The sequence below is a fragment of the Oncorhynchus clarkii genome, chromosome 19 (genome assembly GCF_045791955.1).
Source record: "Oncorhynchus clarkii lewisi isolate Uvic-CL-2024 chromosome 19, UVic_Ocla_1.0, whole genome shotgun sequence".
Lineage (NCBI taxonomy): Eukaryota > Metazoa > Chordata > Actinopteri > Salmoniformes > Salmonidae > Oncorhynchus > Oncorhynchus clarkii.
This window is the reverse complement of record NC_092165.1, coordinates 30,723,224-30,750,723: the sequence shown is the minus strand read 5'-3', so window position 1 is coordinate 30,750,723 and position 27,500 is coordinate 30,723,224. Positions and strand designations below refer to the sequence as shown.

General features: G+C 45.6%; 1 protein-coding gene across 4 annotated transcripts in view; it reads left to right on the top strand.

The window, feature by feature from the left end:
• Positions 1-26,605, top strand: part of LOC139375022 (B-cell lymphoma/leukemia 11B-like) — a 62,341-nt gene extending 35,736 nt beyond the window's left edge. For 2 of the 4 annotated variants that reach the window (XM_071116387.1, XM_071116384.1), the window contains one exon: positions 19,285-26,605. In XM_071116387.1, coding sequence (XP_070972488.1) covers positions 19,285-21,317 — 2,033 coding nt within the window. In that variant the 3' untranslated portion in view covers positions 21,318-26,605. The remainder of the gene's footprint in view (positions 1-19,284) is intronic. The other 2 variants (XM_071116385.1, XM_071116386.1) reach the window with 2 other exon arrangements.
• The last annotated feature ends 895 nt before the right edge of the window (positions 26,606-27,500 follow it).

The following is a 27,500-nucleotide window of genomic DNA, read 5'->3' as shown; positions in this document are numbered from 1 at the left end:
CCCTCTCTCTCTCTCTCTCTCTCTCTCTATTCTCCCTTTCTCTCTCTCTCTCTTTTTTTCTACCCTCTTCTTTTTTCGCCCGAGAACAAGAGGGACAGCGTTGCATTCCTAACCTGATCCCGATCGTGATCTCAGACGCTTAGGCTTTATCGTCTGAGAAAGAGAGGGAGATGGTGATGGAGAGAGGGAGGAGGTTGCCTCGTTTACCATTAAGAAGGCCACATACGATCACTGTCCCCCAAGAGGGAAACTCAGGGGAATTTTATGGCCTTGAGTAGGGCCCTTTATTTGTTAATAACAGACTTAACCTCCCGCACACACCATTCACTCCCAAACACGGCATTCTCAAAACTGTAAATACTCCCTTGAAATACTCTACGACGACTGTTTATTGATCTTTTTATCCATCAGAGGTCCTGAAGCACTCTGAAGCTTTCACGGGGAAGTCAAAGTGAGTGTTTTTATGTGCGGCTGCTTTTAGATCTGCTGTACCTCGTGTGGGCGGGGTGATCGTGGCCTTGACCAAAAGGGGACTGGCTGTGTTTAGAGAAGTGGGAGCCTCTGCCTGTATGTGTTAAGATGTCTGTGTAATCTTATCCAGACACACAGCCCCGACGGACCCCTTCCCTCCCTCCCCTTCCCTCACTGCATAGCAGAGCAGAGCAGACAGTACAGTACAGCCTTGTGGCAGTACTCAAACCGACTCGACTCTCTCTCTCTATGCCTCCCTTTTTTCTCAGTTCTTTCTATATTTATCTCTCTCTCTCTCTCTCTCTCTCTCTCTCTCTCTCTCTCTCTCTCTCTCTCTCTATCTCTCCCTCAATCCCTGCTTTTGTGGGTTTTATTCTCCTTTACACAGTCTGTTAAAGACCTTTGTTTTTAGAGAACGAGAGAGGGGGGAGAGAGGGGAAGAGGCTGGGGGAGAGAGAGGGTAGAGAGATCGAGAGAGATGGGACTTGTGTGTTTTGTTCTAAAACGTTAGTGAGTATGGCCAGGCTGGACTGGGTAGAATAGAGAGGAAGTGGTGATTGTGTAATTAGTCCATTATTGCAGGCAACTCCCCTCGTTTGGAGCTGGCGATGGGTAGAGGCACAATGGCTGGCACTGTGAGGCTGTGTTTGGTACGCCTTATTACCTTTTACAGGTGCTTGTTAAAACAAGCCTTCCACACCTCTAAAACGGCCGCTGAGAGCAGACAGAGCTCTCTCCTGTTAAGTTACGTTTGTTCTGGTCTGTTTTGTGAATGATCTGGTATCAGTCTAATTGAGTAAACTTGGCCTTAACAGGTTTAAACACTCCTAAATGGGCAGTGACACCCTTATATGTGTTTGTTTGGTGTTGGTTGCATTGTTCAGTCCTCTGCTACAGTCTGAGGTTTTTGGCATAGTTGGTCCTCTGATAGTCTCCTGTCAGAAGGGACCTCTGTAATGATCCAAACCTTATACGGTCCTCTGGGACAGACCTGTCTCCTCATCCCCCTCTCCTCTCTCCCCTAACTCCCCCCATGCCCTGCTCTAACCCTCATCTGGTCTGGATCTGCTCTGCCCCTCTCTCTCTCTCTCTCTCTCTCTCTCTCTCTCTCTCTCTCTCTCTCTCTCTCTCTCTCTCTCTCTCTCTTTCTGTCATCACTGTGTAAACACACAGAGCCTGACCATAACAGTCCGACCCTGCCTGGCTCCCCTCTCCATTCCCTCCACTCACCCTTCTCCCCACCTCCCGTCCTCCTCTCCCCGTCTCTACTCTCCCCAAATGATGTTATACCTCCACCATAGCTCCTGCGAACAATTAACAAAAACTCCACCTCAATCCCTCTGTATGTGTTCTGGTAAAACTCCTGGCCCTAGTAATAATGTCACCTGGGTTCCTGTAAAACTCCTGGCCCTAGTAATAATGTAACCCTAGTAAAAGGAAACCTTTAACCTGTGGGTTCCAGGAAGCACCTGGAAGCAGGAGGAAACCGTTTGCTTTATTTCTAGCTATGACATCACCATCCTTCCCTCCCCTCTCCTCCCCCCCTGTCCCCCGGGCTCCTCTCCTGAGTTTTCTTGAATTCCGCCGCTGTATCGTGTTTCCACTGACTACCGTGCAAATAAGCGTGCCACATCTTTTTTTTCCTTCCGTTTCTCATCTTGAGGATTGTCTCTCTCTCCACCTAATTTCTTTCATATGGTGGTCTATGAGAGGTTAGCGAAGCAACACGCTAAGTTGGGACCGGAGGGAGAGGGGCGGCTAATCCGGGCATCCATCTTGTTCTACATTCCAATAAAACCGTCTTAATTAGCATGAAACTATAAGAATTCCAATGAAATAAGGCCATCACATTTTCATCAAATGATCAGAAATGACACCTGATAATGGAAAGAAAATGGTGAAATGAAAGAAGAGTTGATTGGAAATGTAATGGAAGCCGAGGTGCCATCATTAAAAACAGACAGAAAAGGAAAGGAAAGGAGAACAGAAAGAAATAAAATAAGGAATGTTTTCTTCCTGTGGAAGAAGGCTCTCTGTCAGTCCACGGTGTAATACGTCTCACTCAGAGGAGAGATACTCTGTTACCTCACAATCTGGGAAAGGACTTGCTGTGTGTGTGTGTGTGTGTGTGTGTGTGTGTGTGTGTGTGTTCCAGGAGACTCCCACTTGGCCCACAGCACTTGGACAGTCTTCCTAAAGGGGAGGAATGGACTTTAGAGACTGTCCAAAAATGTGTTGGATTGTGCTCCTGTGCAAATCAGGTTTATGGCACGATCTGTATGGCTGCTTCCACACAGTACTTCCAGACAGACAACCCTTTTTCTTCGATCCCCTAACCTGACAATAGGTTCAATTTTTTTGTAATTCTCATTCAATCCTACACAGGTTTTCGACGATAGAGATACAGATAACGCAAACATCTTTATTGGTAAGACCGATTCCATCACGATTTTAACTTCATTTAAAAATCAAACCACTACATTTGCAACTCAATCTGTGCACGTAAAACAACACATTTCATTTCACAAAAAATAACTCCCGACAAACACTATTTCATTTGATATAACACAGCCAGTTTACCAGCCCGCACACGCAGGTGGGCCCTAGCAGGTAGCAGGTTTGTCCAGGTGTTCCTTGCCTCCCCACCCCATCTACCCCCTTTCCTGTCCTGCGTGTGGCAGGATTAGGGCGACACCGGGGGGATTACGCCCCCACTGGGTCTCTTCCTGTACCCCTCCTCGATCCCCTCGCCCCCCTCATGAGGTCCGTTCAGGGCCAAGAGTGGGATTAGCGTTCTGGCACTCTCTCTGTTGATCCATCTAATTTGTTAACAGGCCACAGACACAGAGCATATATACCATAACGTTGGTACTGCTTTTATGTTGCTTCTACCATTACAAATAAAACATGGGATCATATTTACATAAGGCCTATTGTGAGCCCTCAGAGTACTTTACATTGTGCTATAAGTTAGCAATAGGTTTGCCACCTTTCCACAGTCTAGCATATGTGACAGGGGAGGCAGGAGAAGACGTCCCTCTCTCTTTCTCCCTCTTCCTCCTCTCCTCCTCCTCCCCACCTGTGGCTCTAGGCCTTCAGGCTATAGGTGTCGAACCCGTGATCCTCCGACTTTTAACAGTCACGACACCCCCCCTCCTCCCTCCCTTCTCCTCCCTCTCTTCCCCCAGGCTGAGGTTGGAGTGACGGCCCTTTATTGGAACGTTAAGGCTTAGTTCTACTGCCTGCTCCAGACTCAGCCCTCCGCCACGTTTACCTACAGTCACCCGGCTCAGCTAATGAATTTAATTCATTCTGATTTCACTAAGCTGCTCAGTGTTAGTTTAAAAATCGTCAGAAATAATGCCGGAGCAGACCCCCCACCCCCCCTCTAACCCCTCTCCCCCCACCTCCCGCTCCTCTCCCCTCCTCCCGAACCTGTTAATGCTTTATTCAACTAATCTCACGTGAGAAGATGGGGACCAGCCACTACAATGCACTCTGGGACGTGGGGATGTCATGTGCCCCCCCCCCCCCCCCCCCCCCTTAAAAAAACGAAGGGTGTCTTTGTCAGAGAACGAGAGAGGGGATTTATCTTTGACAGGCACATAGACTTCATGTCAATTGTCAGACCCCCCCCCCCCCCCCCCCCCACCGCTCCGAGAAATGGACATGAATATGATCCTATTAAAGAACGTGTGACATGAAGTCGAGCGTCTGTGGGTAATGTTAATGTTAGAGTTTCAGGGATGCCTATTGTGTCACGCACGTTTTGGTTTGAAGCCACAGGTTTCTGCGGGGAGGCGTCTGATGGTTTCCCAAGGAATCATTTGTCTCTGTGGGAATGTGATGTAGTCTACATTCAAGTTGACCAACATCTCCATTACACCACGTTTATTCACAGCACTGCTAACTAGATATTTTCGCTGAGCTACTGCGCTCAAATGAATGAAATAAGCAGTGGATATTGTTATATATTTTTTTCATTTCCTCAAATGAGCTTTTTTTAATTAAAGTTTTTGTCTGGTCCTCTATTTCATTTTTTTTTGTAGAGACATTACACCCACTTCAAAATGACGATTTAGTGATATTAAGCAATTAACACACTCAAACCACTTCATTAAAACAAACAAAAACAGACCGCTTTTATAGTGCAACTTCACACACAGAACCGTTCCTCAGTCCCCATACCATAAAAGTACTTTGATGAAAGAAGGGAAAGATGGGAGGAGGGTGCATAGAGAGATTGAGTAAGATTGTGGAAGGGTAGAGGGCAATTGACAGAGCCAAAGAGATGAATAAACTGCACAGAGAGGGGGATGAGGGAAAGAGCAATAGGGAGATAGGGCGAGAGGTGAATAGGAGGGGTGTCCAACTGCGTCGAGAGAGGGATGAGGAAGAGAGAAGGAAGACTGCAGTAGACAGGGTGTGTGAGTGCAGAGTGTGTTGATCCCACTGAAGTGAAGCTATCCTCAGGAGGATTTAGCTGGTCTGGCCTGGCCTGGGTTAGAGAATGGGAAGCAGATGTCTACTGTGTTTGTGTATGTATGTGCGTGTGTTTATACAACGGGTGGGTCTAATCTTGAATGCTGATTGGTTAAAAGCGCATTCCTGCCGGTGTCTTTTCCACAAGTTACCACCAGCTAAATCTATGACGTTAAAATGCCTATTTACTCTGTCCATCTGACTGTGCAATCCACTGTCTCATCAACCCAGCCAGGCAATTTATAAACTTGATCTCCACTATTAAAAGCATCTAGACATTATCTCACATTTCTTTTAGACGAACATTTAGTTTTCAACAGCGGAGATTTGTGTAAACCTTGCTGTCTGCCTCTCCAACATTTGCAACATTGTTTCAATATTCAAATTCGATCTCCAACTGTCCCATAGTAATGAACGTGTAGGGGTCGCTAGTCGGGACGTTTCTCAGCCAGTCGAAATCATGAATCAGCTGGCATCATTTTTATGGATTTATACAAGGGAATGTCAAGGTAAAACGATGAATGAAGTGCAGCTAGTTTGCAGTCTTTCCAGCTTCAGTTTGAAGTGATTGTGTTAGCTGTGATGTTGGCTAGCTGCTCTGAACAACAGTGTCCTAACGAGAGAACACATTGTCTATGCCAGACGAAATTGCGCCTCATTAGCTCATTGTTATGGATTTATCCAAATAAATGTCACTTGAATACAGCTTGAACAAATGCAGCTACTTTGCAAACGAACCAATAGAACGAACGACCAGCCGGCTTGGGTAGCAACCTTAGATTTGTTTCGGGACCATATCTTGTGGAAGGATGAAATAGTATGAATAAATTCATCAAAATAATGTTTTCAATGAAAATATGTCAATCGTTATTTGAATATGTTAGTAACCTGTTGTATAAAAGTGATAATGGCCTCAAAAATGGATGTTTGGAGGATATTGGCACGGTTTGCTGGCCCTTGACTTAGTCTCGGGTCTAACAACACCCGTGTCAATATATCCTCCAAACACCGGCTTCTCGGACATTATCCGTGTGTGTGTGCCTCTCTTGGTTTGTCCACCCCAGCCTCTGGACAGAGAGAGATGAGTGTGTCAAACAGGCAGTAAAAAAACAGCTGCTGGCAGTTTCCTCTGCCTTATTTACACTTAGTAAATCACCCATGATGCCCTGCTCTCCTCGCCTCTGCCACCTCTCTCTCTCTCTCTTTCTCTCACACACACCAGTGGAGGCTGCTGAGGGGAGGAAGCCTCATATAAATGGCTGGAATGGAGTGAATGGAATGGTATCAACCACATGTGTGTGTGATACCATTATTATGAGCCTCAGCAGCCTCTACTGGCACACTCTCTCTCTCTCTCTGTCTCTCTCTCTCTCTGTCTCTCTATCTCTCTATCTCTCTATCTCTCTGTCTCTCTCTCTCTGTCTCTCTATCTCTCTCTCTCTCTCTCTCTCTCTCTCTCTCTCTCTCTCTCTCTCTCTATCTCTCTCTCTCTATCTCTCTCTCTCTCTCTCTCTCTCTCTCTCTCTCTCTCTCTCTCTGTCTCTCTCTCTCTCTCTCTCTCTCTCTCTCTCTCTCTGTCTCTCTATCTGTCTCTCTATCTCTCTCTCTCTCTCTCTCTCTCTCTCTGTGTCTGTATCTCTCTCTCTCTGTCTCTCTCTGTCTCTCTCTCTCTCTGTGTCTGTGTCTCTCTCTCTCTGTCTGTGTCTCTCTTTCTCTCTCTATCTCTCTCTCTCTCTCTCTCTCTCTCTCTCTCTCTCTCTCTCTCTCCCTCTCTCCCACACTGTAAATACAGGAACAATTGTATTCAGATTTGGATTAGGCCATACACACTACAGCATATGTTTACTACCCCAGGTAACTGTTCTGCATGGGTGTGTGTATCAATGCACGAACCTCCAAGCTTTGTACACACACACACACACACGCACATGCACACGCACACGCACACACGGCCTGATCTGATTTGCATGTAATTGTTGCCTCTATGCGATTTGCTATGATAGTCATAAACAAGATATTAGTGATTCAAGGTGAGGAACCAGGGGGCTTGGGGACCTCTCCAGATCATAGGCATGGTAATGAAGCCCAGGGCTTAATAATGCAAGAAATGTCAGGAAACTTTCGACAAGCGCAGTGGACGGCTGGGAGGCACCACCTCGCGCCCCCAGCCCTGTGTCATCTTTGTTCTAAATGCAAATGAGTGTGTGGTGACATTGACTCCTTCCAGTGGAGGAGGAGGAGGGAGGGGTTCTAAAGAGGACGCCCCGGGAACACACACACACACACACACACACACACACACACACACACACACACACACACACAGAGGCCGGCTGACTGTGTCCCTGTTCTTAGGGCTATGACGGCTCAACTTCCTGTATGTAAATGAACAGGGGCTTACGGTGCCTTTGGTTGGCTGAGGATAATACTGTAGTCAGCCTATTGATGCAGTTACCAGAGTTCTTTGGTGTTTTCTTAGGCTGCCATGCTGCGATTAAGGCATCTCGGTGGAATGAAAGCTATAGAGGAATGGGAGTGAGATGGAAAGAGGAAGGTAGACAGAAGGAGGGCAGAGAGAGAGAGGGAGAGAAGGCAAAAAAAAGAACGAGGGCATAGTAAGGAGTGTGGTGTGAAGGTAAGGGGAATAAAATGAACATAATCTGGAGCCTTAATAATGGAAGCATCTTAGTGTGAGAACCTTGTGTAGTTCAAAGGGCCGCGGCTGGCTTTAGAGAGCCAGGCTAAAACAGCACGAAGATCCCAAGGTTATCTCTCTAAGCTCTGGTGAACAGGACGGACAGGTTTGAAGTGGGATTTACCCTCCCTTGTGACCTATCCCCCGCAACCTCTCTCTCGCCCATCTCCCACACGAACGCACATACACAGTTCATAAGTGTGAGCAAGCAAACACACAACTGTGCGCACACACACACACACACTTTGTTGATCTCTTAGGTGATCATTGGAACACATACTGTAGAGAGAGTAGATTTGTACACTCTAAGAAAAAAAAGCTGCTATCTAGAACCTGTACCCATAGGAGAACCCTTTGAAGAACCCTTTATGGTTCTAGGTAGAACCTTATTTGGTTCCAGATAGAACCCTTTTAGGTCCCATGTGGACAGGGTTCTACAGTACATGGAATCCAAAAGGGTCATACCTGGAACCTTAAGGGTTCTCCCTAGAGGGTTCTAACCCTTTTGGGGGTTCTACTTAAGGGTTCTAACCCTTTTGGAACCTTTTTTTTCTTCAAATGTTTTTGTTGTATATTTGCTTATTGACTTATAATTCTCTGTATGAACATTCCCAAATCTGTGTGTGTGTGTGTGTGTGTGTGTGTGTGTGTGTGTGTGTGTGTGTGTGTGTGTGTGTGTGTGTGTGTGTGTGTGTGTGTGTGTGTGTGTGTGTGTGTGTGGACGTGTGGACGTGTGTGTGGACGTGTGTGTGGACGTGTGTGTGGACGTGTGATAGCAGTGACAGCAGTGTTGAGTGAGTCAGAGTCTTCCTACTCAGATCGGATTCATATAGGATTTATTGGGTCCTGGTACCTTAGTCGTACTACCATGACTCATGTCTACTATTACAGAGCACTCTGCTAAACTCCAATGGCGCCTCGTCCCTTTTCCCTTCACCCCGACCAATGTAATAACCGTATACTGTGGAGTGTACACCATGAGAACAATTCATAATCAATTACCTCGAAAAATAAGGGGCTGGGAATTGTCTGTTACTCATATAATAATTAGCTTTATTATTGTCCTCCCTCCATAACCTCCCTCCCTCTCCTCCCCAATCGCCTCACAAAGCGTGACAAATAGAGCCTAGTTGGTCTCGCAATAACACGGGCCCCTCTTTGCATTTGTCTTTTTTCCAGGCTAGCGCAAAAGGCCTGGTGAGAGAATGAATGTAATAATTTGATGGCCCCAGCACTCGTGACATTAATCGTGCACTGTCTGGCGATTGGCACTTCCCCAGTAATTGTACATGGAGAGGCTAGCCCCCGTCCACCTCCCTCCCTCCCTATCTCCCTCCCTCCCTCAGCCACATGCAGCCGAGCCAAGCGGGTGCACTGCAGCCTACTATAATAGCCGTGATTTAATTTAGCTATTTAACCTGTAATTCCAGCAATATTTATTGAGGAGCGGAGGGGAGAAAATTGGGCCATTAGCCGGGTGAGGATGAATACATTGAGATGAAAATGAACACTCCTAACTGGTAGTTGACCTTCGCGTTTTGTAGACGTTTTTTTAATAGCGCCGGCCACAGTAATTACTGCAAATTGAATCATAGTGAAAACTGAAATCATTCCGTAATGAGCATTTTTATTTGTTGCTGCACACTAAGGCCGCCAGGGCTGTGTAGTGGTGTCTCTCTCTCCCTCTCTCTCTCTGTGTGTGTGTGTGTGTGTGTGTGTGTGTGTGTGCACGTGCGTGAGAGAGAGAGAGAGAGACGTTCATTTACTAGGAGATGGTAAATTAACGTCCTGGCTTCCATTTTATCCTGGATGTGTTCTGTGAATGGTGTCAACCTGTTTCAGTTCTACATGCTTCCTTCTCCAGATAAATGCCATCCTTACTGAACGCTGCTCTCCTCACATCATCATGCCTGAGCAGTCCCCCTCAACGCGGACCAGTCTCCTGCTTTTTGGCTTGTTTGTTTTGTTTGGATAGAGGGATGGAACTGACTGCCTACAGGTCATTCCCCCCCCCCGCCCCATCTCGTTCTCCTTCTTTCCTTTTCCCCCTTCTTCTCCCTTCTTCTTCTTCAGATGTTTATTTTTTTGTTGACAGGCTGGAGAAATGAAAATGGGATGGGGGAAGGGTAATGTGCCAATTTATTTGTCACCATTGTCTTGTGTTTTTTTTGTGTTTTTTTTTGTTTGTCTTGACGACATATGGCTGCTCCTGGAGATGCAAATGGGGGGGAGTCTGCCTTTAAATGAGGCAGCGGCGCTGACATGAGGCTTTTTGAAGAGCGCACATCACAACACTCCAGGGACCAACAGCAGGGGAGCTCCCACAATGCAGTGCGGCAGGCAGGCAGCTACGTCCCCTTCTCCTTTCTCCAGACACCCACCCACCCACCTCTTGCCTCCCTGGTTAGAACAGAACAGAGCAGAGCTATACAATGGTATTAATCATAGCAGGATGCAGGGCTGGAGCGGAGTCTTTTTATGTGTCCCAAATGGCACCCTGTTTCCTATATAGAGCACTACTTTTGACTAGGGGCCATAGTACTGTACTACATAGGGAATGATTGCCATTTGGAATGCCTTTTAACAGAATGCATACAGTCCTCATTTACCTTCTGCCTCTGTTTCCTGCCCACCAGCAGTCTCTGAGGAGGAAACCAGACATAGGCTGCACTGTCGCAAACCCAGATCTGAATTGTGTGTGTGTGTGTGTGTGTGTGTGTGTGTGTGTGTGTGTGTGTGTGTGTGTGTGTGTGTGTGTGTGTGTGTGTGTGTGTGTGTGTGTGTGTGTGTGTGTGTGTGTGTGTGTGTGTGTGTGTGTGCGCGCGCGTGTGTGTGCGTGTTTGTGAAAGAGAGTTTACATTTGTCAGCAACTATAGGTTTAATTTACACAACCACTCACAGACAAAATGCATTGGCACACACACACACACACACACACACACACACACACACACACACACGTAAACTTGTCCCTGTATCCCAAAACCTTGATTAATCCACTCTATCTGGACAGACGGGAATTATGTCTGACAATTACATTTGTTTGATGTGCTCTTCTGGCGGCTTTCAGAATATTATATTTATTACACACACACACACGCACGCACACACAAAGAACACACACTCACAATCATATACTTTAAATAATATATAAAAAGATGCTAAATTATTACATTGAGGTTCCATAATATTTAGTTCCCCCTCAGAGTTTAGGAAAGTATTATAAAATAAATTCTATTTCATTTCAGATTTAGGGCATTCCTGCCCATATTTATAATTTCAATATTTAAAAACGGATTATTGAACAATTATTAAATGATGAACATATTTAATAGTCTGAGAGGAAATAAGAATGACAGAGTTTTTTTTATACCTCAATCACTTTTTTAAAATTCAATGGATGGACTACCTCTCGCTCACAGATCCAGCAGCCAACACACTACGCACTATTCATATCTCCTCCTCTCCCGCTCTCTCCCCTCCCTTCCTGTCTCTCTCTACATTCCTCTCTCGCGCTTTCCCCTCTCTCCATCTTTCCCTCTCCCTCTGTAAGCCATCCAACAGCCCTCCTGCCAAAGATGTGTGTGAACGCGGGCCAAACCAAACACAGGCATCGGGCCAGCCCAACACGGCACGCTTCCACTAATAGAGTGAGAAAGGGCTTCCAGAACCAACCAGGGCTGTTACAGGACGGCAGACTTCTTTACGTTGGATAATGGCTTAATGACAGCCTAAATGAAGTCCCCACAGTAAAAACCAATGTCAGCAAATGAACACCTCATTAGAAGATCCTATAGAGCTTTTTCTCTTTCCCCTGCGCAGCTTCCTCATCAGTTTAGCACCCCGATCTTTTATTGTGTTGTCGAAGAAGATCTCTCAAATTCCAGGAGATTTTTGGGGGGCGGATGGTGCCCCCCCCAATCCCCTTTGTCAACAGCTATTACAATTTGGTTCGGCAGTCCGTAAAAAAAATCCCACTCTCGTTCTCTTTCTCTCTCTTTCAAAACACCACACAAACCAAGGCTTATAATGACAAGTGAATGCAAATTTGCCAAATGAATGAAAATGAGTATTCTGTTGTTTTTTTTCGCCCTCTGTCTGTCTCCCTCCTCTTTCTCTCTCCCTCCTACGACTAAAATGATACGGAGTAATGATTCTGAGCTTTTATTTTAATCTCCTAAATTCAGTCGGATAACAATGAAAACCCAACAGTGGCGAAACTTAGTCGCGGTTATTTTGTGTGATTCACGTACAAACACAGACATCCAATTTACTGCATTCTCCCTCATTTTCATTGCGTGGAGAGAGGAAATGAGATGTGATTGGTTAGACATGTCACAATATAGGAAGTTAGCTGTGTGAGAAGAGAAGGCTTTGTAAATCACCTGCTTTGAATAACACGATGATCCTGCCAGCCTGCACAGTGATTGGTCAATGTCTCATGTCTCCTTGGCAACTCATCTGTGTTGAGACTATAGGGAATCTGGGACCTCTGTCTCTTTGCTGTGTGTGTGTACGTGTTTATATGTGTATGTGTTCATTCACGTGTGTATAACTGTATGCCTGTGTGTGTGCATTCATGCAAGTGTTTGTGTGTGCTCCTAAAGCCCATATTGGCATGCAGCATTTGACACGGCCTGTTTGGAAACCTAAGATCGTTATTAGCCATAATTTCTGGCTAATTGAATCAGGGGCTTAGCGTGGAGCGAGGCCATGTCCATGGGTGACACACACTGTGGTGTCCCCTCTCTCTCCCCTCACACTCTCTTCCCCCCTCTCTCTCTCTCTCCCCTCACTCTCTCCCCTCACTCTCTCCCCACACTCTCTCCCCTCTCTCTTCCCACACTCTCTCCCCTCTCTCTCTTCCCACACTCTCTCCCCTCTCTCTCCCCACACTCTCTCCCCTCTCTCTCTTCCCACACTCTCTCCCCTCTCTCTTCCCACACTCTCTCCCCTCTCTCTCCCCTCTCTCTTCCCTCTATCTCCCCTCTCTCTTCCCACACTCTCTCCCCTCTCTCTCCCCTCTCTCTTCCCACACTCTCTCCCCTCTCTCTTCAACACTCTCTCCCCTCTCTCTTCAACACTCTCTCCCCTCTCTCTTCCCACACTCTCTCCCCTCTCTCTTCCTACACTCTCCCCCCTCTGTCTTCCCACACTCTCTCCCCTCTCTCTTCCCACACTCTCTCCCCTCTCTCTTCACACACTCTCTCCCCTCTCTCTTCCCACACTCTGTCCCCTCTCTCTTCCCGTTCTCTCCCCTCTCGCTCCCTGTTCTCTCCCCTCTCTCTCCCTGTTCTCTCCCCATCTTCTCGCTCTCTCTCTCTCTCTCTCTCTCTCTCTCTCTCTCTCTCAAATCAAATCAAATGTATTTATTTATTAAAACCCCAAACAGCAAGCAATGCAGGTGTAGAAGCACGGTGGCTAGGAAAAACTCCCTGGAAAGGCCAAAACCTAGGAAGAAACCTAGAGAGGAACCAGGCTATGTGGGGTGGCCAGTCCTCTTCTGGCTGTGCCGGGTGGAGATTATAACAGAACATGGCCAAGATGTTCATGTGTTCATAAATGACCAGCATGGTCAAATAATAATAATCACAGGCAGAACAGTTGAAACTGGAGCAGCAGCACGACCAGGTGGACTGGGGACAGCAAGGAGTCATCATGTCAGGTAGTCCTGAGGCATGGTCCTAGGGCTCAGGTCCTCCGAGAGAGAGAAAGAAAGAGAGAAAGAGAGAATTAGAGAGAGCATACTTAAATTCACACAGGACACCGGATAGGACAGGAGAAGTACTCCAGATATAACAAACTGACCCTAGCCCCCCGACACATAAACTACTGCAGCATAAATACTGGAGGCTGAGACAGGAGGGGTCAGGAGACACTGTGGCCCCATCAGATGACACCCCCGGACAGGGCCAAACAGGAAGGATATAACCCCACCCACTTTGCCAAAGCATAGCCCCCACACCACTAGAGGGATATCTTCAACCACCAACTTACCATCCTGAGACAAGGCCGAGTATAGCCCACAAAGATCTCTCCTCTCTCTCCCCGTTCTCTTCCTTCTCTCTTCCATTTCTCTTCCCTCTCTCTCCCCATCTTCTCTCCTCTCTCTCTCTCCTCTCTCTTCCCACTCTGTCTCTCTCTCTCCCCATCTTCTCTCCTCTCTCTCCCCACTCTGTCTCTCTCTCTCTCCCCTCTCTCTCCCTGTTCTCTTCCTTTTCTCTTCCATTTTTCTTCCCCCTCTCTCCCCATCTTCTCTCCTCTCTCTCCCCACTCTCACTCTCTCTCCTCTCTCTCCCCACTCTCTCTCTCTCTCCCCATCTTCCCTCCTCTCTCTTTCTCCTCTCTCTCCCCACTCTGTCTCTCTCTCTCCCCATCTTCTCTCCTCTCTCTCCTCTCTCTCCCCATCTTCTCTCCTCTCTCTCCCCACTCTGTCTCTCTCTCTCTCCCCATCTTCTCTCCTCTCTCTCTCTCCCCACTCTGTCTCTCTCTCTCTCTCCCCATCTTCTCTCCTCTCTCTCTCTCCCCACTCTCACTCTCTCTCCTCTCCATGCAGCAGCTGTTTCACAATGGGAGTTTGTCCCATGGAAAACAAGATCATTACTCTCTCCCTTACTGCTTCTTTAAAACTCCCACCAACTCAGGGAGAAGAAGCCCACAGTCTCTTCTCGTTATACTTAGGGAACTTTTCTCCCTTGGAGAAGTTGAGTTTTAGTCTTTCTTTCTTGGGCTTGGTAGTAAAGTGAGAAATGGTCATGGTGAAATGGAAATCTGTTCTTGGGAGAGTAATGGTAAAGTGGTATCTGTCTGTCTGGTTGAGGGAGACTGGCAGTACAGAGGTTCCTCTCTACAGTGTGAGAGGATGTGATATCTTTATTGGCGGTGAAGCAGTTATCTTTCAAGTCACGATCCAAGTCCAACCATTTCTGGTTGTGTATAATTTTTTTTTCAGAATGTGTGCGTGTGTGTGTGTGTGTGTGTGTGTGTGTGTGTGTGTGTGTGTGTGTGTGTGTGTGTGTGTGTGTGTGTGTGTGTGTGTGTGTGTGTGTGTGTGTGTGTGTGTGTGTGAGAGCAGTGAGTGAGTGAGTGAGTGAATGTGTGAGTGAATGAGTGAGTGAGAGCAGTGAGTGAGAGCAGTGAGTGAGAGCAGTGAGTGAGAGCAGTGAGTGAGTGAGTGAATGAGTGAGTGAGAGCAGTGAGTGAGAGCAGTGAGTGAGAGCAGTGCCGCAGGTTTTTTCTCTCTCCCACTCCCTCGTTCTCTCCTTTTTTTCATATGGAAATGGGAAATAATGGGGTGATTAAATAGAGCTGTATATTAAAGTACAGCTGACATTAGAATTAGCATAATGTGCTCTCGCCTCGGGCTGCATACTTTATTTGCCATCTGCGTCGGACTCCTTCCCCCCGGGAGGGCACACACTGAACACTCCTCAATAAACTCACGGCCCACTCCACTACCTCCCTCCGTCACAGGGAGTGGATGCTGGACAGAGGCAGACAGTCATTCTCCTTAATTGTGGGGTGGAAATGAATTAAATGAGCATTCGGCCCCCTGATGACTTTTGTTGTGAAGAAGTTCGGACAGTAAAGTGGAGTGTGTTGTTTACACCCAGGCAGTTTAAAGCAAAAGGGAGAGAGAGAGAGAGAGAGAGAGCGAGGGAGGGAAAGAGAGATAGAGGGAGAGAGAGAGAGGGAGAGAGAGAGGGAGAGAGAGAGATGGAGGGAAATAGATAGATAGATAGATAGATAGAGGAAGAGAGAGATAGATAGAGGAATAGAGAGATAGAGGGAGGAAGAGGTCAAAGAGGGGCAGGTGTAGAAAACAGATGCCTTGGTTGTTTTTCAGTGTTTTTTGTTTCCTTTATGGAGCATTAGGGCTTTGAAAAGGACTTGACCATAAAACAACATGGAGGGGGAGGGATGGGTTGGGAGAGGAAATATGGGAGGGGGTTGTTGTCAGGTGAAGTAAGGAAAGTGTGTTGGGGGGGGGTTGAGGAGTTTGTATAAGTGGGGGTGGTATAATGTATTTGTGTGTGTGAGAGGGCTTCAGCGAATTGTTTGTGAGTGTGTGTGTGTGTGTGTGTGTAGTGGGAGGGGGGTAGTTTAATGTTGGTGGAATGGGGAAGGGTGAGGGAGAAACGGGCTGGGTGTTGGCAGAGGGTGGGGGGGGTTAATGCGTAGCCCTTCAAGAGTCCTGAGATGCCTGAAGCGGTGTCTATGTGTGTGTGTGTGTGTGTGCATGTGTGTGTGTGCGTGCGTGATAGAGTGTATGCTGTGTCCACTATAATTAAGTGAAAGGGTTTACAGGGCCAGAGCTTCAGTACTGAGGTGAGCAGCTGTTCCTTGTCTTTTCCTTAACACACATCAGACACACACACACACATACAGTAACACACGGATGCACACACACGCACACACACACACACACACACACACACACACACACGTCAGACAGACAGACAGCCAGCCATTAACATATCATAACTTCCCCACACAGCTCCACATATAGCAGGGAAAACCCTTTCACACTCAGACCTTTTCAATGCAGCATTCCTCTAAGTGCTAGGAGACATGGCAGGTTTAAAAGTTTTCTGTCCAGACAGATTGATTGAGCCATTCTTTGAGCTGACACGCAGATGACGATAATTGATAGGATGCAAATCTTAGTGTTAAAGGGGGAAAAAATTGTCAAATTGTCAAATTGTTTTATATGAAAGTTAAGGTTACAGAGTGTTATATACGTTTTAAGATATTTTCAGACATAATGTAGAAAACAAGTAGTTCTGTGTATCGTACACTTTTGAAGATTTCCTTTGGTCTGTAGCACTGAAATCAAATATAGCTTTTCTTAACGGATGTGCATTCTAAATGCACACGATTCGCAATGTTGCATAAATGCAACAAAAAAAAACATGTTTTCATCATAAGCAGCCCTATAACATTTTTGTTAGATTATTTTATTCAAATAACAACAAGACGGATTCACATGTCTGTGACCTGAATTGACTTTGCATTTTGGGTCGGACATCCCTGTTCCATCTGCATTGTGTCGCGTTGCTCACTATCCTTTATCTGCAGCTCTCTACCCTGTGGACCAATGACAGGCTAAACTCATTTGACACACTACATTGTAGAACACTGGGACACTCTGGCCACTCAAATGGCGTGTTTGATCTGGGAAATATGTTTTTTCGATCCTTTGTGAGTGGAGTATTCCACACCTCATGTACATACACTCAGGCACAAACCTCTGAATCAAAACCCGAAACAATTACAGCAGCATATGTTTTCCTCTGTATTCTGAATTTGGCGCATTAGGTCAAAACAGAAAGCTTTCATTTAATAAATGAAACTAATTTCCAAGAGCACAATTACCATTTCCCACTTCATACGTGTGTTTTCCCCCAATCCCCTAGGAGTGTGGCGCCCTGTGTTTAGCATCCGTCTCCACTGTACGGGCTGGATATTCTGCTTGTTTGTGTCGCTGCGGGAACGAGTCCCCACAGTAACGAGTCCCCTTTGCATTACCAAACTGCATGTGTAACTCAGAGGCTGGGCCTTCAATTAGTCATGCTGGTTAAAGGTAGAGAGCTATGCCGAGCACCAGGCCTAGAACCCCCGCCCCATCTCTCTCTCTCTCTCTCTCTCTCTCTCTCTCTCTCTCACTCTCTCTCTCTTTCCTCCTCTCTCTCTCCCTCTCTCTCTCTCTCTCTCCTCCTCTCTCTCTCTCTCTCTCCTCCTCATTCTCTATCCTCCTCTCTCTCTCTCTCTCTCTCTCTCTCTCTCTCTCTCTCTCTCTGTCCTCCTCCTCTCTCTCTCACTCTCACTCTCACTCTCACTCGCTCTCTCTACTCCAGCAGTATTGGTTTAATCACAGCCAAAGCTCTGTTTACACTTTCCAATCCCTATTGATCTTAGAGGAATCACTAAGGGAATCAGGACAAAGCGGCTTTTGGGTTTAGTTCCTAAGATATGTGCTTTGATAGATGGATGTCTGTCTGTGCTGGTTGAATTGTCACATTTTCATCCTGAATTTGTGTGGGTGGAATTGACCCAGGGCATATTTTCACATGTTCAGGACAGTGAACCAGGGAGGCCTTAGTTGTACAATAAAGTCAATGATGACAGAGTCAATATTTGAGCCCTCGTCTTAATGTGTGTGGAGAGTTATTCCATTTAGTGACTCTCCCTTTGCGATGTTGAGCAATAGACACGGCGAAAGAAGTTATACCACTCTTGGGATTTATTTTATTTTATCCAACCTTTATTTATGCTGGAATTCCCATTGAGGGCACAATAGAAACATGGAAAACATCACCCAAGATTTTCCTCAAAAGCTGTGAAGTATCATCTCCCATGAGTTCTTCAATTTGCGTCTTGAATGACACAAAGCACCCTGTGGATGTCAGTTAAATACCAATGACTTCAATACCAAAATTACAACCCCAAAACCAGTAAACATTTATGTTGCAATCTCTCCACCCGTATTCTCCCTCTATTAGCAGTGTTGTCTTGATGCACCACCATATTAGTCTTTAGTTTCCTCCTTTCCCTTTTCCTCCTTTTTTCTGCCCTTTTTTCTTTAATTTGTTCCCTCGCGGCACTGTGCCTTTATTGGTTGGAAAGTGATAAGAGTTCCTTAAATCACACTTTAAGTTGTACTTTCTCACTATAGAGCCATATTACTTTGGCGTCTCTTGTCTCCGTGACGATTAAAGTCCCTCTGCTTGGAGGACTTCATGGGTTTTAAAGACACACGCGCACGCACGCACACACGCACACACACACACACACACACACACACACACACACACACACACACACACACACACACACACACACACACACACACACACACACACAGAGAGAGACAAAAACGTGCACACGCGCACTTGCATGGTGTAATAATTCAACGATTTGTAAGGAGGAGAGATTAAAGAGCTCTTAAACCGGTGGATACAGTGTTCCCACCTCGGCAGTCCAATCCACAGTCACTATGGTAATGCACTTGTCAAACGCCTGATAAGTGCGTCCCATTTATGTGACAACATGATGTTTCCACCACTAGAGGTATTAGGCAAATATGATGCGGATAACAAAAGTGTGTCCGACAGTTCTTTCTCGGCAAAGTTCCACTCTTTGTATGAATGAACACGTGACCGGGTGATGGCCACGTTTCTCAGCGGTGACTTTCCGTCCTACAGCTGTCAGATATCCACTTGTGCTTGAACCGTTTTACTCTGTCATGCTATTCTCCTCATGTGAAATATGCTTTTTGTAAGGAGCTACGGCATCTGAAATACAAACACACTCACCACAAATCCATTTAAAGGAGAACACCACTCAAAAACATTAGTCCATTGGTCCGCTGTTGATGCAGTCCCAAAATGTTTTGCATGTTAGCATTTACGTTTTCAGGATGTTGGACTTTCAAGAAGCAAAGTGTCACTTGCCAGACCATCATGAGGATGCATTTTGCGCCATCATGATGACGTGACGCTTGACTTTTACTGACTTCCAAATATCTTTATACACAAATCTAAATAAAACTCCTCAGATAGATGTAAAGCCATTTAATGAATTGTAATATATGTTTTAATCATTTTCCTTTCTGGTGTGTTTCTCCTGTGTTGCAGGAGGAAGGGATGAGCCTTCAAGCTACATCTGCACCACGTGTAAGCAGCACTTCCCCAGCGCCTGGTTCCTTCTACAGCACGCCCAGAACACCCACGGCATCCGCATCTACCTGGAATCCAACCCCTCCAGCGCATCGCTCACCCCCCGCATCACCATCCCCGGGCCCCCCATGGGCCAGGACTCCATCCCCCAGTCTCCCCTCACCAATTTCCTGGCAGAGAGCAACCCCTTCCACCTGCTGAGGATGACCGGGCCCATGCTCCGAGAGCCCCCTCCAGGCTTCATGGAGAACCGCGGAGGCCTCCCCAACACACCTCCCTTCGTCAGCCCCCCACCCCGCCACCACCTGGACCCCCACCGGCTGGAACGCCTTAGTGCCGAAGAAATGGGGCTCATCTCCCAGCACCCCAGTGCCTTCGAGAGGGTGATGCGGCTAACGCCGATGGCCATCGAATCCCAGTCCATGGACTTCTCCAGGCGGCTCCGGCAGCTGGCAGGGAACAACAACGTGGCCACCCCTCCTCTGTCGCCCAGTCGGGTCAACCCCATGCACCGCCTGCTCAACCCCAACCCCTTCCAGCCCAGCCCAAAGTCGCCCTTTCTCAGCACCCCGCCCCTGCCGCCCATGCCCCCCAACAGCACCACCCCGCCCCAGACGCAGGCCAAGAGCAAGTCATGCGAGTTCTGTGGGAAGACCTTCAAGTTCCAGAGTAACCTGGTGGTCCACCGGCGGAGCCACACCGGGGAGAAGCCCTATAAGTGTCAGCTGTGTGACCATGCCTGCTCCCAGGCCAGCAAGCTGAAGAGACACATGAAAACACACATGCATAAGTCTGGTTCCATGACAGGACGGTCTGACGACGGGCTCTCCACCACCAGCTCACCGGAGCCGGGCACCAGCGACGTGACAGGAGAGGGCATGAAGAACCGAGATGGAGACTTCAGGGGTGAGGGCGAAGAGGAGGAAGAGGAGGAGGAGGAAGAGGAGCCGGAGAACGAGAGCAGGCCGGAGTCAAACTTCAGCATGGACAACATGGAGTTCTATCGTAACCGTGAGAATGGCTCCAAGCCGCCATCAGACGAGAAGAATGCCCTCTCTCTGGGCAAGATGGTGGAGAGCGTGGGCCTGAGCACTATACAGCAGTATAATAACTTGATAGTCGACAATCGTAAAAATCGGATGCTCTTCTCCAAGAGGGGGTCCGACGGGCAGCGGGACACTGGGGATGAGGACTCTGTGGTGGGTGAGATGGAGAGGGAGCACCATCACCACCAGATGGAAAGGGACCACCAGAAGCCCACGATCAACGGCAGGAACTGTGGCTCCGGCGACTCTTTCTCAGGCCTGTTCCCCCGCAAACCCACTCCCATCACCAGCCCCTGCTTGTCCAACTCCTCCAACAAGAGGATCAAGATTGAGAAGGACCTGGAAATGCCCCCGGCGCCCCTCATCCCCTCCGAGAACGTCTACTCCCAGTGGCTGGTGGGATACGCTGCCTCACGACATTTCATCAAAGACCCTTTTCTGGGCTTTACCCACTCCAGACAATCTCCCTTTGGCACCTCCTCTGAGCACTCGTCTGAGAATGGCAGCCTGCGTTTCTCCACGCCTCCCGGGGACCTCCTGGATGGCGGCCTGTCGGGGCGCAGCGGCACAGCCAGCGGGGGCAGCACTCCTCACTTGGGGGGCCCGGGACCTGGCCGGCCCAGCTCCAAGGAGAGCCGACGGAGCGACACCTGCGAGTACTGCGGCAAGGTGTTCAAGAACTGCAGCAACCTGACAGTGCACCGGCGCAGCCACACGGGAGAGAGGCCCTACAAGTGCGAGCTGTGCAACTACGCCTGCGCCCAGAGCTCCAAGCTCACCCGCCACATGAAGACCCACGGGCAGATGGGTAAGGAAGTGTACCGCTGTGACATTTGCCAAATGCCCTTCAGCGTGTACAGCACTCTCGAGAAACACATGAAAAAGTGGCACGGGGAACATTTGATGACCAACGAGGTCAAAATTGAGCAAGCCGAGAGAAGCTAAGCCAGATTTTCCTATTTTGCCTCTTTCGCCACACATTGACTTATATATTTAAAAAACAAACAAATACAAAAAGGGGTAGCTGGATACTCTTTTTCTTAAATATCGAATTTTGGGTTAATTTTATGTTTTTGCCTGAGAAACTGCCAACCGAGAAAAACAATTAAACAAACAAACAGATATTAACAGCACCAATTGAAGCCGATCTAAACTGCCTCATTTGGCTAAAGATCATTTTTAACGGTCGGTCAGAGGCTGAATTAAATGATAACATATGTGGAGCCTTTAACTGTGCAATAATTTCTGTATTTATTGGATTTTGTAATATTTTGGCATGTGCAGGTACGTTTTTATTTAGTCATTTTAAATTTGTTTGACTTTTTATTTTAATTGCTGGGATTTGATTTTTTATTATTTTTCAACCCAGAGGATATCCTGAGATTTTTTTGCAGACAAAAAAAACAAAACATTTGAATACTCTTTAAGCCGCTGCTCATAGGAAATTGTACATTTAAAGCTACAAGTGTAATTTCTTGAAGAGAAGCCAAATTGAATCTTTTAATTTTTAGAAAGCATAACTGAGAAAGCTATTTTTGGTTTGTTATACACGACAGGATATACGGACGCGGGCAACAATCCTTTGGCGTTGTGGCGCGAACTGACTTTAAACATGTCAATCTAATTCGATATGTAGCACTGAATGTCCATTTTGACGGTAAACCTAAAGAGAACGCCGAGGTTCACAAACCCTGCCTCTTCCCAAGTAAATACATTTATTAAAAAGAAGGAAGAAAAAGAAACAGGTTCTGACAAAGGCAGCTGCTTAGCGGTACCTAGTACCAACCCGGACGGAAACACGCTAGAAAAACAGAGATACTGCTTATGTATTCCTAAAGAAGCCCCTCACAGTTCTCTCACACTGTTTACATCTAAACAAGCCTGTCCTTAAACAGTCACCATAACTCATCCTAAGCACAACATACCTGCTATGACAATGCAAGTACTGATGTTTTTTGTTTTGTTTTTGTTTTTGTAAAATCTTTTATCACACAGTTGTAGGATGGCTAAACCGTCGGGCTAAACTGCGCAGCTTTATAACGAGAGAGAGCAGGGAGATCTTAGGGTGAGCTATAGGGCCTCTTTCCTCTCCTTTATTTTCCCATTCACCCCCCCTCATTACCATTCCGTGGATGAGTTGAACACACTTGCCCATGCCTACCGATTACACCCTCCCCCAATCCCTTGTCTCTGATACTCACTCCCTCTCACTCCTCTGCCAGCTGACTATTAAAACTCCCAGTACTATCACTAACTCCCTGTCGGACACTCAGCACAGAGTAGCATCACAGAGAGTCTCATCACCCTCAGTCTCAGTCAGGCTGCAGTACCTGGTCAGCCATTTCAAACTGCATTACGATAGACGCGTACTTCAGGGACGCTGTATCTTTTTAAATGTCCTCTTTTCCCCTGTTTTGATCACCATTCATATTTAATGTTACTCTTGGTAATCATTTTTTTTGTAATCAAGTCCATATGTCATCTACTGCATTGTTCAGTTTAGGAAGGGGCTGGGTAGTGGTGGTCACAGCCGTGGCGGATTAGAATGACATAAAATGGATTTAAATATTATTGTTAATAACTATTACATTCAGTGACAATGTTTATGATATCACTTGAAAACAGCCCTATGCATTTTTTTCTAGAAATATCTAGCAATCGTTTTGAAAATGAATTTATACTGTATAGTAAAAACTCTGATTGTATAGTGTGCCATAGTCAAAATGTTTATGATGTTGACTTTTTCTTCTGGATAAAAATTGTTAAGTCCCCTGTGAGACAGAACCAGTGGCAGTTACTTAGTGATATGCAGACCAGTAAATTGCACAGTTCTAGATACATACAGTGTCTGTAGAAGTCTGTTGAGCGTGTGCCCAAACAGTAAGACTATTTTTTCTTTCTTTCCTCATTCAGGGCTCCCTGTGATGTGTAGTTGAACGCATTCTGAGAGAAGTAGCAACTCTGACACACACAGAATGCACAGCTGAGTGAGCTTTTTAGGAAAGATTTTTCGGTCTTCAGCAAGCACCAACCTTTGCCCAAATCACCACTCCCTGTTATTTTGAATAATGTACCCCCGTCCTACCCCCCTGTTCCGATCCCCGTCAAGTTGACCTTTGACATCCAAGTATTTTTATTTTTATTTTTTTTAGAATTGAGGTAAAAATATGTCATTGAGAAGAAATAGAAAAACATGAACAGCTCTTTGCAGATGACCCGCACTTTATGATTTGTCTATTTTTTTTTATTTACACACAAAAAAGAAAATTGAAAATACGGCTTCTGAGCAAGAAATTACTTTGACTGGATTTATTCGGCCTGGGTAACGGGTTCTAGAGTTTGGAATCAGTTGAGATTGAAGTGCTAGCATTGCTATAGGCGTGGCTTTCCCAATGCTGGCACTATAAAAATGAGAAATTAATTTATTGGGACAGTTTTTGTACTGCCATTCAATTTGACATGAGTGTGCCTTGAATACTGATCTTCCTATTCACTGTCTCTCAAGACAAATGCAACACTTTTGTGAAGCAAAGGAATTGAACATAATGAAAACAATGTATCAAATTTATGCGTCAACTTAGTTTCTAATTTGATTATGAAATGTCAATAGAATATCAGAGATTACTTAAAAAAACAAAAAAAATTCAACAAAGCTGCATTTAGGTTAGGAGTACTCAGCACAACATTGATGTGTCTGTGTGTGTATATATGTATGCATATGTACATATAAAGGCACAAACCTATATATAGATATATATCAAATTCTTCACTTCAGGACAAGACTGCGTCCCTAGATAGAAACATGGTCAGAGTGGATTGTTATACCACACAATAGTCAAGGAAGAGACTGGACAAAAAAATCAGGAACTGCAGAAACAAAACAAAAAATAATTTAGTGCACTCTGTCTTAAAATACGTTTACAGTATTGAAACAAGTACAAGGGTAAAATAATAATTGTGTGTATGTGTGTTTTTAAAAAAAGTATTTTTTTTTTCAAGTTTGCTTATACCGTTTCTCTGAATGCCATAGTGGCGACGTGTATATTGTTTTTTTGGTGACGGGGTTTTAGTATATATAAATATACTGTATATGAATATATATTACATTTTTCTTGTTTACTGTAAAAGTATACCAGTATTTGTAATATTGGAGAATGCCTGGGCATTTTACAAAAATAGAAAAAAATGTTGTTTTTAAATTTTTATTTTGCAGTCCAATTTAAATTGTGGGTCTCTTAAAATGTTTTTGTCACTGTACCTGTAAAAGTCTTAAGTTTTAGTAACTTTTATTCTGCCTTGGGTGTAATAATAATAATTTTAAAAAATGAATAAAAAAAAGTGAACTGTAACAAACTTGGATGGGGGGGAGGGGGGGGGGGGCAGCTGATGGACGTTCTGGAAGTTTCCCTTGTAGAAACTATGGAACATTGTTATTGCTTTGCAGGAAAATACTGACATTCCTGATCTGTATCTATTGATCTTCTCCTGGAATGGATATTCTTCATGGCTGGTTTGAAATACATGTGTAGGCACTTGCTGTCGTTCTACAGAAGCTTGTATTTTTTAACTTGTATGTGCATCCTTTGTGAAAAGGGGTACTTTAAGTACCTGTATGTCATTATCTTATTTGGGGGAGGGGGACAACATTGCAACTTCAAGATACAACTCACAGGCTGCCACGATATATTTTCTTTCATTTGGCAGGATAAAATAGTGCAAAAAAAACCCTGATGAATTTGTATTGTTGAAATGAATCTTATTGTACAGAAGGGAAATAAAAGGTTGTTTGACATCCTTTTAGCGACAAAAATACACAAGTAGATGTTTTTGTTTACTATTGTATTGGTTGTACATATTGTTCTATGATTACCCTGACATGTTTTGTTTTCATTTTTTATTTCATTCTTATTATAGTTTGTGTTCCAACTGGCACTGGCAGTGACCTCCCCTCCTTTGCGGTCATCTAGCTACCCTTTGACCCTTGACCTTTGTGACCTGTGTGTCAGTTGTACAGGCACCTGACCTGCCTCCCCACAGGTTTCTCAGCATGAGAAGAATAGAGCACAAATACAAACTGTTACAATTCCAAATGTTTTTCTCTTTTTTTTGTCTCTTTTTGTTTCCTGTAAATGCTAACTCTTCTGATATGGCCATGCTTCTGATATGTCCCTGCTCTGTCCCTTCAGTCAGAGAAGGGACATATATAGCGTGTAGAAAAAGACACACACACACACACACATATATAGAAGAAAAACAGAGGAAAGTCTCTAATGAAGTGCAGGGACGTTATATATCTGGATACCATAGTTCGACTCCTACACATACGACTCACAGAACCATGTAGTGTACACAGAGCAGCCTTGGCTGGATACGATCAAAGCTACAAGCTACATTCGCCTCAAACCATAAGCTATAACTACAGGCAGTTAGTAGCTACCGTACCTGACCACGATCATACGGACACCTATCAATCAGTCAGAACCAGGGTGTGTATTCAAAACCTGCCCACTTAGATGTACAGAACGGTTCTCCGACTGTTTAGCAGCACAGAGCTCCCATATCTGTGCTTTATCATCTTTTGAAATGTTTATGTTTCCTTTCAAATATTGGTGCTTTGATATGTGCTAAGAGCTATGTCCTGTTGGCTGCACTGTTTGTCCGCCCCTGGGCACCGTAGACAGAACACCAAGCAGAGCTAAGCTCTGCTGTTGATTGTGTTCACTTTGTGTAAAGACATCTTCATGGAACACCGCCCTGTCTGTGGGTGTATTCATTTAGTTTTCCTTCACAGAGGTTCAGGTCTAATAGGCTATGCAGATAGCCCCTCTACCAGAGAGACAGAGTTGACGTTAGTACGAAGGTCCTGATTAGGAAATGACGCTTTGCTGCTGTTCACTCTTTAGGTTTCACATTCCATAATTTGACTATTTCCTTTTAGAAATGTTTCTCATGTTTGTATTTAAAGAATAATACAGGGTTGGGTTGAGGACATGGACAAATCTGTCATTTTTGATATGTAGTAATGTCCGGATCGGGGACATACAGGGGGAGGGCTGGAGGCGTTGACTAGGGATGTTATGCTGTGTGTGATGTCAATTTATTTAAATACATTAACTGATTCTTTAGGCTGCGATTGGCTGTGTTGTCTATGATGTCACTGAGGTGAGGACAGCGTTCCGTCGTTCTCAGGCCTGATGAGTCCAATGCCATTGGTTCGTTACAGTAAACATGATATTCAGACACCACATGGCCTGTCTCTACTCTGTTTATTTGAAAGACATTAGGAATGTGTATGTTCACCACATTATGCAACACACACACACACACACACACACACACACACACACACTCTCTCTCTCTCTCTCTCTCTCTCTCTCTCTCTCTCTTAATAAGTAATGAAACTTCTGCAATTTAGAAATGGAAATATTATACATTGAAATGAAGAAATCGGACATTCAATTTGGGACTGTATTCAGTCCGTATGGAGGAAGATCTGCGTTATAGCTCGATTGAAATGTAAAGGCAATGTCCCCGCGTTCACAGAGACTGCATTCACGGTAAACGCTGCGCATGCCGGCTCAACTGGAAGTGACCTTTGCGTTTTAATGCGGCTCTTCAGCGATACAAATTTGATTTGGTCCTTACAAAATAACACTTTACACGTTCCCTCCTCACCTGAAATCCTATGTGCGTTAAAATAAATAAAATACCATCGCACTGATTTTAGTATTTTCAATCAAAATCACTCAAATCCACTTCTGGATATACATACACAATAACCTGGATATATGAAGGCACCCTGGGTGGCTAATTTTCGGAACTGCAGACACACACGGATCCATGTCAGTGGATCTGCACCCTGTTGGCTTGTTGGGGCTGGTTGGGGGTTGGAGAGAGAATTGAGAAGAGAACTGGATGTTGGGGGGCACAGAGATAGATACAGTCTCCCTCTTTGGGTCCTACGGAGGGTGTCTAAGCTGACTGAATGATGGACTGGCTCTGCGGGTGCCTGATCTGAGCAGGGCTCTTGAGTTTGAATTAGCTCCTGTCTCGGCAACTGACTCTAACGAGTCGTCATCAAGACCTCTACATGCCACTTATATCAACACACCTTCAAATACCAAGACA